General features: G+C 50.4%; 1 protein-coding gene across 4 annotated transcripts in view; it reads left to right on the forward strand.

Moving 5' to 3' along the window:
• Window positions 1–17209, forward strand: part of PTGS1 (prostaglandin-endoperoxide synthase 1) — a 38874-nt gene that overhangs the window by 16193 nt on the left and 5472 nt on the right. For 2 of the 4 annotated variants that reach the window (XM_073314093.2, XM_073314094.2), the window contains 8 exons: window positions 6219–6335; window positions 6755–6895; window positions 8305–8448; window positions 10142–10323; window positions 10946–11029; window positions 11803–12049; window positions 13084–13370; window positions 16986–17133. In XM_073314093.2, coding sequence (XP_073170194.1) covers window positions 6219–6335; window positions 6755–6895; window positions 8305–8448; window positions 10142–10323; window positions 10946–11029; window positions 11803–12049; window positions 13084–13370; window positions 16986–17133 — 1350 coding nt within the window. The remainder of the gene's footprint in view (window positions 1–6218; window positions 6336–6754; window positions 6896–8304; window positions 8449–10141; window positions 10324–10945; window positions 11030–11802; window positions 12050–13083; window positions 13371–16985; window positions 17134–17209) is intronic. The other 2 variants (XM_073314095.2, XM_078849068.1) reach the window with 2 other exon arrangements.

Genomic DNA, 17209 nt, shown 5'->3' on the forward strand with positions numbered 1-17209 from the left:
CATCAGGACCCACTGACAGCAGTGGGTACTGTTCTACCACCAATGCTTGTGCAGTTTGCCTTTCAGTAATTCCAGGCAGCTGAGAGCCAGTAAAGACAAACTGGATGAAAGCTAGAACTGGAAAAAGGTCAGCGGGCAGCAAGGGACAGAAGTTGTGTGTGCCTATAGGTGGAATATGAAGCATGGTGTCTAATGCTCAGCATGAGGACTCAGGATGCGGGGTCTTCTCCGAGCTCCCTCCCTTGTGTGACTGTGCTCAAGTCACTGAACCTCTCTGTGCCAGTTTCCCCATATACAAAACATGACTAATGCCCCGACACTGGGACATCGTGAGGACTAATAAGCATTTGCTGAGCACTCAGAGAGCCTGGGACAAGTGTCATGATAGAATGGCAACGAACCATCATTGTCCTACAAGAGAACGGAGAGTCACGGGCTGTTCGTTCATCTTGTGCCAGGGGATGAACGTAACAGACTGTTTTCCAGGGGGAGAGCTCAGCTTGCCTGTACTCTTCTTCCTCCTGACACGCCTGGTGAATGGATCGCGGTGAACAGTCTGTCAGAGCCCTTTGAGTTTGCGTCGCAGTTCATTGACACGTGTCCCCTCGGCTGATTTCAGAGACCACGGGCTCTCTGGCCCCAGTTCTCAGTTCCTGGCCTGTGTTCTTGGAGTAGCCAGGGTTGCGTGGGCATGTCCTGCCTCAGGCCTGCTCCAAGGGACACTTGAGCTGCCTGTGGCTATGGACCAGAGGCAAAAAAGACTTGTGGGAAAACATGGTGCTTTGGCTACTCCCTCTTCCTCCATCCCCATCCCAGACATGCCTCCTACGCCAGGACTGGGAGTGTGGTGGGTACAGAGCTGTTCCAGCAGCGCTCTGCTGGCCAGGAACCTGCTGAAAGGGCGCTTATTCACCAGGGTCTGTTGCCACACAGTTTAAGGCTTCCTTATGGCACTGAAGCAGCAGAAAGGGGCCTCGGAGCAAACGTGAATCAGGCCCTCTTTGTCTGCAGTAATTTGACGCAGTCACGTGTCACTGATGCTGACTCTATTTTCTAAACTAATTTTCATAGAGAAACAGTGAACAGCACAAAAAGGTGACTGACTTACAGCGTGTATATATTTCCCAATACTGGACGCCTCACGGGCCCTCCAATCCAATTATACGATCACACAGCTTTACAACGTGTTTAAGCTGCAAGAGCAGGCAACACTAAGCCAGCTGCACCGGCATAGACATAACATGTTAGGGTAGGTGAAACAGTGATAAAATAGGAAAAGAAGTAGATGAATAGGGAAAGAGAGGCTTGGAGGGGAAAGGAAAAGAGGAGTTTTGGGTGGAATGGAGATCTGGCATTCTTTGAACCAACTCAACACTTTTTATCCAAATGTGTCTAGAAACAGGGTCCACATTTCCTCAGATATTGCTCTCCATGGCAACGATAAGCTATTCTTTCTTTGGCTGCCAACTCAGACAGGGTTGAATCTGTGTTGACTCCACGAACTGTGACACTGCTCTGTGACCATGCAGTGTGGAAAGGTTTGAGAAACCTCAATGGCTAAGGACAGTGCTGTTCCTGGGTTTTAGATGCTGCCCTGCCTTGGGATGGTGGATGGTGGATGCTCTCTACGCAAGCTGCTGCAGGGCTGTGCAAAGGCCCCACAGTGACATCACTGTTTGGCTGCGGGGTTAGTGTTTAAACAGGGATCACATTTGTTTCCAGTTCATTGTCTACCACCAGATGTGGAATAATCTAGAGAGTAGCAGAAATATTCAGCCTTTGCCGTGGAGAGCCCTTTTAAGGCATCCAGTGTTTATGAACAAAGACTGTTTACATAGGCTTGGAGTCACTCCACCACGTCTGCAGTTAAAACATCCTCCCAGATTTGGGAGAGTTGGAACAGCCCTTCTTTCTGGCTGCTTTTATTCTGATCCAACCACTACACTTCCTGGCCCTTGGGAGTTTACTTTACCCCAACTTTATCGCTTCTCAGGAGCTTTGCTTGGGATGAGGTAGAAGCCCAGGATAAAGGTGACTCAGTTCTGGGCTGGGGTGCTCAATCAGAGAGGAGAACTGTACTGCAGCGTTATCACCACTATCCACAGGGAACGTGTGACGAACCACTGTCATCCAGGTGGCTGCTGCCAGGCTTTAGAGGTCATTTTCAAAAGGAGGGTTGGGCTCCCAGCTCCCACTGCCTTTCAGTAGGGGACGGGCGCCTACCTGCCCCCTGTGCCTTTGGAGATCTTGCTCTCAGCGAGAGGGATGGAAGGAGAAGCAGATGCTTTTGTTGTGGACATTCACAGCCCTGATCTTTCCAGGCCACTTGCTCAGCAAGTGTAGATTGGCAGAATTCTGTTAGCTTCAATGGACCCCCAGGGAGGTTTAGCAGCTGAGAGACAATGATTCCTAACAAGCACTCCAGGGGCCGAGTGTCTCACATCTCTGTTCCCCAAATGGTTTTCTCGTTGAGTCTGGCAATCAAGAACTGTCGCGTTACCATTGCATGTGTGAATGAGATGAACTTCTGCTGAGGGACAGCTGAGATTTGGATTGGTTCTTCTTTGGGGCTTCAGATAATTCTAACACTTGACCCAATGTTACTGGGGAAAGGGAAAACCTGATCTGTGCTTGCAACCAAGGAGAGTCCTAGCAATTGTCAACATGGCATCCTCTACCAGTATCACCGCAATCACGGCCTGTCCTCAAGGGAAGGGATGATTGCAAGAGGCCTGCGATTCCAAAGGCCGTTTGTATCACGTCTCAACTCTGTTTGTTGAGGTCTTAACTGAAGCAGGTTTGTCTAGAGCTGAAGGACTCAAAAAAAGGGAAACCTTCCACAAATTGCTTCCTCTCCAGTCTCCACTACCGTCTCCTGGAAAAGACCATCTGCACTTAGCCTTTCCTCGCAGGACAAGGAGCTTGCAGAGCTAATTTGCATTGAAAATCCTTAACCAAATTTCCGTGAGCTGTTCTCACCTCTCTCCATTATTAGTGTCTAAGCAACCATCGCCTGCCAAAGTGTCTCTAGGAATGGGACGACAGATACAGCATTTCAAACGCCCCTTTGACAATGGTACCCCTGTTCTGCAAGCTCTCCAGTACCTCGGGACTCCGTAGTAATTCCACCCACACATTGACACATTCAGGAGGAGGCTGCAGCAGAGCACACTTGCATGCAACAGTCGGAGCTAACTGGATTAAGCAACCCTGGCAGAACTCCTTCCAACTCCCCTCTCTCGTCCCCCATCACCCATCCACTCCCTGGCTACTTCCTCTCAAATCTTTATCCCTTTCCATGTCCTTGTTTGTCTAGCGTAAATTGCAGGGAATGTGGCCTATCTATGTTTGCAAATTTACAGTGCTACAAAAGTGATTGATAAAGGATCTTGCAGCCACAGCTGTGATGCTGTTTCTTTGTCATGCAGAGCCCTGTGAATTGGCAGATGAACCGGGATTTACCAACTTTTTCCACCAAGGTCCCCCAACAGACATCAGATGGGCTGGCTTCACACCTAGGACTCAAGGTGTCCTTGCAGTGTAAGGGTCCTGCCCTCACAGCCATGCAGCCCCCTGCCCGGCTTATGCAGCTGAAGACAAGACCATGCAAAGCAGGGTCCTGCTGTTGCAAGACGTGGCACGTTGTCTTAAAGAGGGTTTCTGCCTCCAGGGGAGGAAGCTTTTCATTTATGCAACAATTCTATCCCTAGGGGAGTCTCTCTCTCTAGCTGGAACCAGTTTCTGCTTGTAGCTTCCCAGGCACCCTTGCACCCATCCCAGCTCAGAAGCTGGCCATGCCATGGTGCTGAGGGTCACAAGGAGGATTAACTGCTAGCCCCTTGGGCTTCAGAGTGCAGCTTTGACATGACAGTCCGATCCTGAGACATGCTGAGCAACTGAAAATCTTCCTGGCACTAATCCCAGCTCAGACCCCGAGTCCCTGTGCAGCCATAGACAAGTCACCTCCCAGCTCTTTGCCTCAGTTTCCCCCTCTGTGAAATGAGATAATGCTACAAGGATCCATTAGTCAATGCGGGAAGACTCCAATCACTACTACGGGTTTAATAGCCCCTGATGAAGTGCGCCGGGCCCTTAATAGCCTCCAGCGTTGGGCATGTGCTCAGTGTCGATGTCAGAATTGATACAAAACCTCCCCAGGGAAGCAATGGGTGGGGGGGATGCAAGATGCCTGGAAAGCAACAGGTTTCAGAGTAGCAGCCGTGTTAGTTTGTATTCGCAAAAAGAAAAGGAGTGCTTGTGGCACCTGCTACAAGTACTCCTTTTCTTTTTTTGAAAGCAACAGCCTCCTGAAGTTCTTGGGTGTGCGTGGCCCCAGAGGGGGGATGGTAACAGCATCCACAGTTCAGCAGCATCTCTGGCTGCATTTCACATTCTTTTCATGCTTACCCTGTGATCTGCTTTTACAGGGCGGCGAGGGCATTACTTCAGCCCGGGGCAAATCTGGTTAATAACCCAGAGCTCTGAGTCCTGACCATGCCCGAGTCTATGCACGCACAGCAAGTCCCTGCTTCTCTGCCACCTCCCAGCTTTACATGAAGAATACTGCAGTGCCCAAAATGCCTCCCAGGCACCAGCTGGGACCTACAGGAGATCTTATCTTTGGGAGCAGAGCATAGGCCCTGTAGTGTGTCTCTGATTCCCTTTAGCCTGGTTTCCTGGGAGCTCGTTAGCACACAGGCAGATTAAGTCAAAACTCTTTGTATGGAGCATTCAGCGAAGACATGGGAAACTTATCGTGCCTCCTTCCCAGCTCCGAGCTGTGCTCTCAGGCAGAGCTTTGCAGGCAGAAACCTGAGAGTTCATTGATGCAGAATGTTGGTTTGAGCCACTGATCTTGCTAGGAAGAATGAAAGAGAACAAGAAAACAGGAAATGTAAAAATGGCCCCTGGTCTAACATGGGGCCATCTGCCAGACCACAGGAGATTGCAGCAGGGTAAGGGTCTCCCCTGGCCTCATTCCCTGCCATGTCACATGAGCCCCCATCACCCCTGGAGTGACTTGCTGATGGTAAATTTTCAATGAACATCCTTTAGGCGTTGTGGATTCTGCATGGGATGTGGGATACTCTGGGGAGTGCTGGCTCACTTATCTCCAGCCTCCAGACATCATGACATGTGACTAAGCCTCCTGTTTCAGAGGAAGTGACCCTGCGAGAAACAACCCAGGAAGCAGCCATTTCCATCCATTCATAATAAGGAAAGGGTGTTGGGGAGCTGCAGCTTCTGGTGTTTCTGCTAACACGCTATTTTAGGTTAATTAATTCCCCTGGCACGATAACCTAGAGTGCTGACCTGATCTCATAGCAGAGCAGACCCTGGGAGCATAATATGTGTCCTTGCAGCTAGATCACTCAACCACTAGAGGTCATAGTGTGCTGGATAGAGCTTCAGACAGGGTGTGGTCCCGGGTAAACAAAGGAAACCAAACTGGGACCAAGCTATGTGGAAGCCTGTTTGTGGCCTCCTATTTCAAGTGGTGAGTGATTCCCATGGCAAACAGCAAAGGAGAGGAGGCGCCATTGCACCCAGAGTGCCCCTTTCAAGCAGGCGGGGGGAATCTGGGCACACGTACTTAGCATGCCCCTGTAAGGATGTGGTGCTGATATCAGCTAGTGCAGGGCTTTGCTCCTCCCTGTACATATTTCTGCCATGCTACTACAGTAAATAATAATACAATCTGCTTTACAGGCACAAAACTTGAAAGCCTCTGGGGGGCTTAACAAAAATAGCTGAAAGCAAAGTACTGGACATTATATGTAGGGAGTGGGGGAACCCCTTTTCTCTCTGCCTTGCTTGACTCATCAAGTAACTCTCCAGCACCAGCCAACGTATATTTCTCTTCCTCCGCCCCATATATCATTCTAAGAATGCATGATCATACACTGACTATTGTAGGACAAATGCTGCTTACCTCACTCTGCAGCCTGGTGGCCTTTGATTGGATTCCTCACTCCACAAATGCTTTCCAGGAATGTCCTAGTTGGAATCTTTGCAGTGACTGGTATTCGCAGCTAAGCACATAGGGTAGAGTTCATCTCACAAGGCCTAGGTACCACTGGGCTGAAGTGGGACTTAAGTGGTACCTCATGCTGGCTCTCTGCTCAAGGGCAAATGTCACTCCATGGGGACCGAGGAGCTGCCAAATCAAGTAATGTCCATAGGTTAACAATGAAACCTCTCTCTCTTTCTTCCCTTAGTGAATCCATGTTGCTATTACCCATGTCAGAACAAAGGGGTGTGCATGAGGGTCGGCAGGGAAAGCTATGAATGCGACTGCACCCGGACAGGTTACTTCGGCACTAACTGCACTTGGCGTAAGTTCACCCTCCCTCTCTGCCTTTGGGATGGAGGCCCAGGGGCAAGGTAGAAAAATAGCAGCTTCTGCAAAAGGCTTCATTCAACTACACGAGTAGGGGTTGGAGCTAATCCCAGCTCAGAACACTGCCCCTAGGACTCTCCCAGAGGCACAATGAGTGGCAAGTTTCAGAGTAACAGCCGTGTTAGTCTGTATTCGCAAAAAGAAAAGGAGGACTTGTGGCACCTTAGAGACTAACCAATTTATTTGGTGGCAAGGCACTCAGCCAATGGAACACAAGTTAGGAGCATTGTTTCATAAGCATGTGCTCTTACTGGCTGACCGCATGCTGGTGTCAGCGGGACTTCGGCAGCTGTCACTACAGAGGAAAGTGTTCGCCTTACTTTACTTAGTAATAAATTTGCTGTTTCCTCCCAGCTGAGTTTTGGACACGACTCCACATTATGATAAAACCAAGCCCGGCCTTCTATCACTTCATCCTGACTCACTTCAAGTGGCTTTGGAACATCCTCAATAACACCTTCATTAGGGACATGCTGATGAGACTGGTGCTAACAGGTGAGGCTAGGCTCTTGGGTGGGAATGTTTAAATTAAAGTCCACCCTCAGCTCTGGCCACTGGGGTTCAAAGTGTGTCTTCACTCTCGGGGCACTGCTGAGATCTCTCCGTGTACCTGCTGCCCCAGTCGTGCTGCTTTTCCTGTTATCTTCATGTTTTCGTAAAGCAGACATAATCCATTTGCACTTGCAGAATGAGGTAGTGTGTCCAGTGGTTGGAGTAGCAGGAACTCCTGGGCTCCATCCACAGCTCTGGCTGAGGGAGGAGTGAAGTCTAGTGGCTGGAGACGGGACTGGGACTCAGGACTCCTCGGTTCTGTTCCCTGGTCTGCCAATGACTCACTGTGACATCAGCAGAGCTGTGTGGGTTAGAACCCAAGCCTGGCTTAGCAGGGGGGCTATGGGTAAGTTTCACGGCCAAATTAATTGTCAGACAAATATCGGTACTGGAAGTCAGCAGGATGCTTTCCTGAAAGTATGTGGATAATCCTATTAAATCCATCGCCCCCCCCACTTGGCTCCTCTTCCTCTCTTCTCATTTCTCTGTCCCCCCATTTCTATCCCCCTCCTTTGAACCTGGCTTCTGTTCTTTATCTTATCTTAATAATTTTATTTTAGTTGGATTTTTATAAACCAGTTTAGTTTGTTGGTAACCTGTACAATACAAATAATTGATTTAAATTTTAAGTTCTGATAGAAGTTTTGTATAGTATGTTTGTTGTTTCTGTAAATGCACTTTAAAAAGTTAATAGAAAAAAACCCAGCAACATTAAAAAATTTAAAATATGCAGCTCTCCAGTGTTCAGACAGGTACCTAAATGTCAGCACGGCCAACTGCCTGTGGTGTTCTGGCAGCAGGGAGGGCTAGCACTGGGAGAATGGTCCCAGCAAACCATAAACTCTCTACTCACTCATGCCGCAAAGCTTATTATCTTGCATAAATATTTTAGTTCAGGTCCTTGGAGCTCTGCAGCAGGACAGGTCTCTGGGAATCATTGAGTCACTAGTTAAAGGAGAACAGCAAAACTTTCATGAAGATTGCTTGACTCCAGATCAGGGACAGAAACTATATTTACATTTTCAAAGGAAGATGTTTACAGATCAGTTCCCCTTTTACTTACCTGCTTGGATCCGAGTTCAGGAACCTGCATTCGCCCTGCAAAGGCTTCACAAGAAAACAAACCCATGCATATCCCTGCATTCCCAGCAGTGTCTCCCCCTCCTGCCCCTGTTCCACTTTTTCCCATCCCTCCATCCTGTTGTGTGTGTATGCAGTGCCACGGCCAGCCAGGCCCTGTCATACTGGTGCTGTTCCAGGAACAGGTACACATGGGAACCACCCAGAGCAGAATGAACACATCTGTGTTAGGACTGCCCGGCTGCAGGTGACTTTCTTCCCTCTCCTTTCAGTCCGGGCCAATCTGATCCCAAGCCCCCCCACGTATAACTCAGTGTACGGATATATCAGCTGGGAAGCCCATTCCAACGTGAGCTATTTCACCCGGGTCCTTCCGCCGGTACCCGATGACTGTCCGACTCCTATGGGAACCAGCGGTAAGTGCCTGTCTCAGCAAAGACCATGTTCAGGATGTCCGCAAGCCTGGGTGCTGGAGTCTCCTTGCACTCGGTTTTGCAGGGGCAGCTTCGTAGTAACACCCCTGTGTGATGCCGCCTCAATCCCAATCCACAGTCACCCCTGCCAGCTGCTCCGGTAGAGGCAGAGCTCTGGCTACGCATATTGCACAGGCTGCTGGCCCCGGCACCTCAAGGGGTCATTAGCTCCCACTCTTTCCAGGAGTTTCACTGCAACGGAAGAACAGCTACTAAAAATCAAGGCCACTCCTGGCACCCGTCTGGGGGAAGTGCTGTCCCCAGGACAAGTCAATCCAGCACCCCAAGCATCCCTGCCCCCTGCAGCCCCTCGGAGCGTAGTCTCACACTGCATGCCCAGGGGAGTTGACTAGCGTGACCCCAGCAGTCTGGAACCTGGCGCCAAACCCCTACTCCCAGCCCCAGAACGCAAGAGAGGACGAGGGTCAATGTTCCTCTGATTACCAGAGGAGTGATTAGAATTCACCTCCGGGGGGCCTGAGGGCTCCCACCCTAGGGACGGGACGGCAGAGTCCTTCATCCCTGGTTCAAATCCAGCCAGGCTAGTACTCTCCAAAACGGACCTCCCTCAGGGAGAGGTTCTGAGGCAATGAGCGCAAAGGCTCCATTCCCGTGGGCGCGGGCTGACCCATCCCCTGGGAGCTCAGCGACAGGCTCTGGAGGACCAACGCCCTCCTCAAACGGCACAAGCTGAGGTACTGCGTGGGTCTGCCCTGTCCTGTCGCTGCTTGTGCTGTGTCTGCTCTGTGGATTCCCAGAGGCCCTCAAGTCTCCAGCGCTGTCAATGGGCCATCTTTCAGGGGAGCAGAGCCTGGGGGATCGTCCTCCGCGTGGGAGCCATGGCAGGAGCACTAGGTGACGGCAGCCACTCTGGGGGTTTAAACTGGCACCGGCCCGGCTGGAATGCAGCCCCTTAGGGAAGAGCTGTTCTTATTCATGGTCAGCTAAATTGACAGCATGCTGCTAATAGCTGCATCCCTCCCCGCCCCCAGCCTCCCTCCCGTCCTGTTAAGCTCATCCTCTCCAAGGACCCCAGACAGGGTTGAAACCTTCAGAGGAAAGCAGAGGCCCTACCCCAGCCTTTGAACACCTGGAGCTCGGAGCATTCACTTTGCTAATGGACCAGCAGGGCCCAGCAAGTTCCGCACAGCCAGCGGGATGAGTGACCATGCCGGGCTGCAGTCAGAGCGAATGCCTGGGTAGGTTACATCTTTGGGTCGCCACTGGGAGGGGGCTGCTTGATGCCGCTAATTCCTGTCCAGATAGCCAAGGTACACGTGAAAACCTCCAAGCCGAATAACCCTCGTGCAGAGGGTGGACAGTAGTGCTCTGGAGTTGCTGAGATAGATTATTATTTAGACAAGTGTCTCCCACTGATTTTAATGGGCGACAGCTGAAGCAGTCCCCATGAGACACCCTGATAGTTGTTCCTGACCTGCACTGACTTCTGCAAATAAGTAACGGGATGGCAGAGCTGCTGGTGGCTTCCCGGCCCCCCGAGCGAAGGGCAGAGACATCCCTCTTCTCCCTGTGACAGGGGCTATGGCTGAATTGCTCTGAAGCGTAAGGTATCTGGAGCCCCACCGGCTGGATGCGCTGACAGCTCCCAACTTGGGTTTGTTTCCTTCTTTTGCAGGGAAGAAGCAGCTCCCTGACCCTCAGCTCTTTGCGGAGAGGTTTCTGCTCCGGCAGCGGTTCCAAAGGGACCCCCAGGGGACCAACCTGATGTTTGCCTTCTTCGCACAGCACTTCACTCACCAGTTCTTCAAGACATCTGGGAAGATGGGGCATGGCTTCACCAAGGCCCTGGGCCACGGGGTAAGGAGATGGGCCTCCCGTGAAGCTGGCCCACGCCTCACAGGGGGCTCACCGTGGAGCTGGCTGCTCCAGCAGTCTGAACGGGAGAAAGACACTTGCAGCTGTGTGATGTCATCCCCAGCGCTACCCACAACTCAGCTCCTGTATCCAAGGCTCAGAGCAGTCGGGGTTCACATCCTGGGAAGAGGACCCCTTCGGAGGGAGGGGGGAGTGCAAGTGCACATTCAGACAGAGAAGGGGAAGAGCAGGAGAGGGGACCAAAGGCAGAGGTGCCTTCCAGGACAGGGCCATATGGGGAAGCCTGTCCTGGAAGAAGCAGAGACCTCCAGGCTGCAGGGCGCTCACCCTCCCCAACCCATCAAATAGTCCCCAGCGCCCGAGGCTGCTTGGAACATCAGACAGCCACGGGCAGGGATTGCCGGTGCTTGTGGCATGGCTGCACCATGGCTACAGAGTGAATTGCTTGCCCCCTCAGCCGGGGCTCCCAGCTGCCTGGGTCCCTGTCGAAGGCTGGGGCCTGCTGTCTAGCCCTACTGCCAGTGGGGCACGGGGTCAGCTGACTGGCCCAGTTTGTCTGCACGAGCTGTGTGCACAGCAGGGTAACGCTGGCCTCTCTCTGCAGGTGGACCTTGGGCACCTGTACGGGGACAACCTGGAGCGTCAGCACCAGCTGCGGCTCTTCAGAGACGGGAAGCTCAAATATCAGGTATTGCAGCTCTCAGCCCAGGGCCCCCAGCCACCCGTGTGGTGTGCTCAGCCAACACCTCTCTCCACATCTGACTGTATCACTGCCCACATCTGGCTCCCTCCCACAGCCACTGCAGGGGAAACCTGCTACCATGTCTGAGAGACTGAGGAGCCTCGGTCCCATCCTCCATAGGGATGCAGGCATGTCAAGACCATGGCTCATTGGAAACCAGAGGACTGAAGGCTTCTCAGTCACACAGGAGCTTTTGGAAACCTTACCCATCCACAGCCTCTTGCTGAGCACTGTGTGAGAAGCCCCATTGGTCTGCTACTGCAGCATGCCCCGGAGAGCTCTCCGCGGTAAGACACTCATTGGGAGACACTCTCCTAGCAGCATCCACTGAGCCGTAGGCCTGCCTGCACCATCTCTGAGCCAGCAGGGACAGCACACCCAGGAGTGTGACCAGTGCATGGACCCTAGGACCTGCTCATGACCCTGCTCATCTCCAAAGCACAGCTAAGCCTTAGACACCACCTTCAGGCCCTTTCAGCTCTGGGCAGGGAAGCAAGGCTCCAAGGTTTTGGCAGCGACTGCCCCTGCTGTAAAGCGAGTCCCCCTTAGACCAGAGCGCAGGCCCAGGGGCTTACGCAGGGAGGTGGCGCTAACATTGACTGGGAGCCAGCTGCGGCTGGCGGTGCTGGAGCACGGGGATCTACTGGCTACCCAGTGGCTGGCCAGGGCAGTTCTCTCCATTCCTTTCCTTGCTGCCAGCCTGCTCTTGTCTCCCCAAGGTAGTGGATGGAGAGATGTATCCACCCACGGTCCTCGATGCTCCAGTTCACATGATCTACCCTGCCGGCACTCCCAAAGAGAAGCAGCTGGCTGTGGGCCAGGAGGTGTTCGGCCTGCTGCCGGGGCTCATGATGTATGCGACCCTCTGGCTTCGTGAGCACAACCGAGTCTGCGACGTGCTGAAGCAGGAGCATCCAACGTGGAGCGACGAGCAGCTCTTCCAGACAACCCGCCTCATCCTCATCGGTGAGAGCAGGGGTTGGACATGGGCCCTGGGGAGAGCAGGGCATTGCGGGGCTGGAGGAGGTGACAGAGTATGATTTAACACAGCACGTATTAAATGCCATCCAGTCCTTTTTTCAATGCATGATTATTCCCTGGGCTCCAGGGCTTTGTACTGTCCAATTTTAAGTGCCCTATGAGTTTCTCTGATCCCCGAGACCATCCCAGATCCCTACAGATCTCACTATTGGGGCACTGCCTTGTTTTTCAGCCTATGTTTTCCTTTAATTAACTTCAATCCATTATCCAAATTATATCCCTGAGGCACCTTAAACAGCTCTTCTCCTGGGTTGCTGGGTGCACCCTTTGGCTGTTTTCCTGTCTCACCCGCCCTAGTGATCGTTCGCCCCAGCTGTTCTCGCGCTAGTTATCGGCCCTCGTAACACAGCAGCCGTGCTGGGCAGACGCTGGCTCAGTAGACGAATTGGTCCAAAGGGGGAGCCCTTGGAGTGTCAGTACCAAGACAGCATCCTAGGCTGAGAGTTACCCACAGAAGGGCTGATTCTCCGCTAACGGATTCCAGGTGCACACTGTGGCTTACACCTGCCTTCCTAGGAGACAAATAAGAGCCAGACGAGCCAAGAGGTCACAGGTGATAGAAGAACCTCCTGGGGACTGTTTTATGGGACATATGAAGGCAGATCTAGTACAACACACTGGATGTTTAATCCAGCACACCTCTTTCCATGCCAATCACCAGAGCACCCATGGTGATGTTCTCTCCCCGGAGGTGGTGCTAGCCCACCGTGGGCCCGAAGCAGGAATATTCCCCCCTCCCAAACATGATTATGAGCAAATAGGGGGACCCCTCGAGCTGCTTATGCCTAGCGCCGACTCTGTAATCTCTGTTAAACGCTCCGAGCTCCAGGTGTTAGGACGCTGGCTCATTTACAGCCAGGACCTGTGGCTGTTGCCCAGGAACTAACTGGCCCGCAGCCGCTTGCCTCTGCTGCTGGCTGACATTCCGCTTCCCTGCGCGTCTCTCCTCCCCCTCCTAGGAGAGACCATCAAGATCGTCATTGAGGACTACGTGCAGCATCTCAGCGGGTACTTCCTGCACCTGAAGTTTGACCCGGAGCTGCTGTTTGGCATGCAGTTCCAGTACCAGAACCGGATTGCCGTGGAGTTCAACCAGCTCTACCACTGGCATGCGCTGATGCCGGACTCGTTCACCATCCAGGAGGATGAATACAGCTACGAGCAGTTTATTTACAACACTTCCATGCTTCTGGACTATGGGGTGGAGGCCCTGGTGGAGTCTTTCTCCAAGCAAATGGCAGGACAGGTATGGCACTGGACACGGGCACCTGTCGGCCAGAGGCAGGGAACAGCTCCTGTGCGCAATCTGCTGGGGGAGGCGGGCTACTTACACAGCCCCACAGGTGTGAATGTTGCTCTGCAGTGCGATGGTGCTAGCAGGCTGTATGATTTTAAAGGGGCATGGGAAGTGGCTCGGGGAAGGAGCCACATCTCCTGGTGGGGCCAGATTCTGGTGTGGGGAGGATGTAAGGAGCAGGATGACTCCTAGTGCTCCCCCACCATCTCCAAGGCAATGCAGCTGCCCCCTGCCTCTCCCAGCAGGGGATGCCTCATTGGCACAATCCACTCCAGAGGTGCAGGTAGCCCCTGGCACATCGTGGGGGCTGCCATAACACAGGCAATAATCAACATGTCTGCGGCACGTTCCACCTGTCCTCATAAAAACGGCCACACTGGGTCAAACCAAAGGTCCATCAAGCCCAGTATCATGTCCTCTGACAGTGGCCAATGGCAGGTGTCCCAAAGGGAATGAACAGACAGGTTATCATCAAGTGATCCATGCCCTGTCACCCAATCCCAGCTTCTGGAAAACAGAGGCTAGGAACACCATTCCCGCCCATCCTGGCTAATAGCCATTGATGAACCTATCTTCCATGAATCTATCTAGCTCCCTTTTGAACCCCGTTATACTATTGGCCTTCACAACACCCTCTGGCGAGGAGTTCCAGAGGTTGACAGTGTGTTGCGTGAAAAAATACTTTATTGTGTTTGTTTTAAACCTGCTACCTCTTAATTTCATTTGGTGGCCCCTTTTTATTGTATTATGAAAAGGAATAAATAACACTTCCTTATTTACTTTCTCTACACCAGTCATGATTTTATAGACCTCTATCATATCCCCCCCTTAGTTGCCTCTTTTCCAAGCTGAAAAGTCCCAGTCTTATTAATCTCTCCTCATATGGATTCGTTCTATACCCCTAATGATTTTTGTTGCCCTTTTCTGAACCTTTTCCAATTCTAATATATCTCTTTTGAGATGGGGTGACCCCATCTGCACGCAGTATTCAAGGTGTGGGCATACCAGGGATTTATATAGCAGCAATGATATTTTCTGTCTTATTCTCTCTCCCTTTCTTGATTCCCAACATTCTGTTCGCTTTTTTGACTGCCGCTGCACATCGAGTGGATGTTTTCAGAGAACTATCCAGTGACTCCAAGATCTCTTTCTTGAATGGTAACAGCTAATTTAGACCCCCCATCATTGTATATGTACAGTTAGGATTATGTTTTCCAAGGTGCATCACTTTGCATTTATCAACATTAAATTTCATCTGCCATTTTGTTGCCCAGTCATCCAGTTTTGTGAGATCCTTTTGTAGCTCTTTGCAGTCTGCCTGGGTCTTAACTTAGTTTTGTATCATCTGCAAATTTTGCCACCTCACTGTTTACCCCTTTTTCCAGATCATTTATGAATATGTTAAATAGGACTGGGCCCAGTACTGATTCCTGGGGGACACCACTATTTACCTCTCTCCATTCTGAAAACTGACCATTTATTCCTACCCTTTGTTTCCTATCTTTTAACCAGTTACCAATCCATGAGAGAACCTTCCCTCTTATCCCATGACTGCTTACTTTGCTTAAGAGCCTTTGGTGAGGGACTTTGTCAAAGGCTTTCTGAAAATCTAAATACACTATATCCACTGGATCTCCTTTGTCCGCATGCTTGTTGACCCCCTCAAAGAATTCTAGTAGATTGGTGAGGCATGATTTCTCTTTACAAAAACCATGCTGACTATTTCCCAACAAATTATGTTCATCTAGGTGTCTGACAATTTTGTTTTTTACGATAGTTTTAACCAATTTGTCCGGTACTGAAGTGAGGCTTACTGGCCTGTAGTTGCCAGGGTCACCTCTTGAGCCCTTTTTAAAAATTGGCATCACATTAGCTATCCTCCAGTCATTTGGTCCAGAAGCTGATTTAAATGATAGGTTACAGATGACAGTTAGTAGTCCTGCAATATCACATTTGAGTTCCTTCAGAACTCTTGGGTGAATACCATCAGGTCCTGGAGACTTATTACTGTTTAGTTTATCAATTTGTTCCAAAACCTCCTCTAATGACACCTCAATTTGGGACAGTTCCTCAGATCTGTCACCCCAAAAAAATGGCTCCGGTTTGGGAATCTCCCTCACATCCTCAACAGTGAAGACCAATGCAAAGAATTCATTTAGTTTCTCCGCAATGGCCGTATCATCCTTGAGTGCTCCTTTAGCATCTCGATCATTCAGTGGCCCCACTGGTTGTTTAGCCAGCTTCCTGCTTCTGATATATTTAAAAAAAAATTTTGCTATTACTTTTGAAGTCTCTGGCTAGCTGTTCTTCCAATTCTTTTTTGGTCTTTCTAATTATTACTTTCTATTACTCCTTCCCCCAAATCCTCTTTAAAGGCCAGTGGCTCTGAATCAAACAGCTCTCCCAGGAGCTCATGGTAAAGGACAACAGCCTGGCCTCATCCTTTGTTCTCTGCTGCCACTGTGTCTCTGTTTTCTTTCAGGTTTCAGAGTAGCAGCCATGTTAGTCCGTATTCGCAAAAAGAAAAGGAGGACTTGTGGCACCTTAGAGACTAACAAATTTATTTGAGCATACCCTTTCGTGAGCATCCAATGAAGTGAGCTTATGCTCAAATAAATTTGTTAGTCTCTAAGGTGCCACAAGTCCTCCTTTTCTGTTTTCCTTCACTAATTCACATTGACAGCGTTTGAGGCGTCTCTTTCTCTCTTCTTGGGAAACTTTTATTCAACATGGGGAGTCAGATATTCCCATTTGCTGCTGTCCGAATGCCCAGCTTGCTTCCTTAATGGAAAGAAATAATTGCCACCCTTCCATTGACAGGTTACTGCATAATTGTTCAGTACAGGGTTTTCTGTAGCCTTGGAAGGATCAGATTTTTGTTGGTAAACTGGTGATTTCACTGTATACAAACCAGTGAAAAAATATTTCCATCGAAATTTACAGATAGGCAAAGAAAGAAAAATGCTGCTTGAGAACTTTTGAGAGTTTGGTTTAAGGATATTTCCTTGGTTTGTTTTGATGTAATGTTGACAATTTGTGTTTTAATGGTTTAACCTTTGAATCTCAATGTCTACTGTCATTAAATCATTATTGTCTGATATGTTCCCCCCATTGTCTAATCAGCCAGTAATTCCCTGCAACTGTGAAAATTTAAATAGACAGAAATAAAAAAACACTTAAATAAACATCAATATTATCTATCAACATTATAAACAATAAAAATGGAATTCTGCCAAGTCTAGTTTTCTAGCATTTTCCTCTGAAGCAGCTGGCATTAACAACTGTTGGGGACTGGGCACCACACCAGATGGGCCATTTGTCTGATCTGGCTTGGCTGCTGTGACACCGTTCTGGTTAGCATTTCTGGTGGTTCTCTCGCTCTCTTGCTGTGACCTGTGATTTTGACTATCTTCAGTCATGTGGCACCTATGTGATGGATGCATTAGAAAGACCTAATGAGACGTGTAATCTGGCATACTTGTCAGGTTTCTGCAGTTCCGAGTGGAGTGACAATGCTTGACTGTAACAGAAGTTTGCTCTTCTTTTATCCTTCCTGTGTTTCAGATCGGTGGGGGACAAACCATCAATACCAACCTCTTGAAAGTGGCTGTTGGAGTTATTGAGGAATCACGGCTGCTGAGGCTGCAGCCCTTTAATGAGTACCGGAAGAGGTTTTCCATGAAGCCCTACAAATCCTTCCAGGAGTTAACAGGTCAGATTTCATGACCTACATGCTGCTGCTGGCAGTGTGTGTCCAGTAAGGGGCTAGCACTGCCCTGGGGGTTCCC

The sequence above is a fragment of the Lepidochelys kempii genome, chromosome 16, assembly GCF_965140285.1.
Source record: "Lepidochelys kempii isolate rLepKem1 chromosome 16, rLepKem1.hap1, whole genome shotgun sequence".
Taxonomy (NCBI): domain Eukaryota; kingdom Metazoa; phylum Chordata; order Testudines; family Cheloniidae; genus Lepidochelys; species Lepidochelys kempii.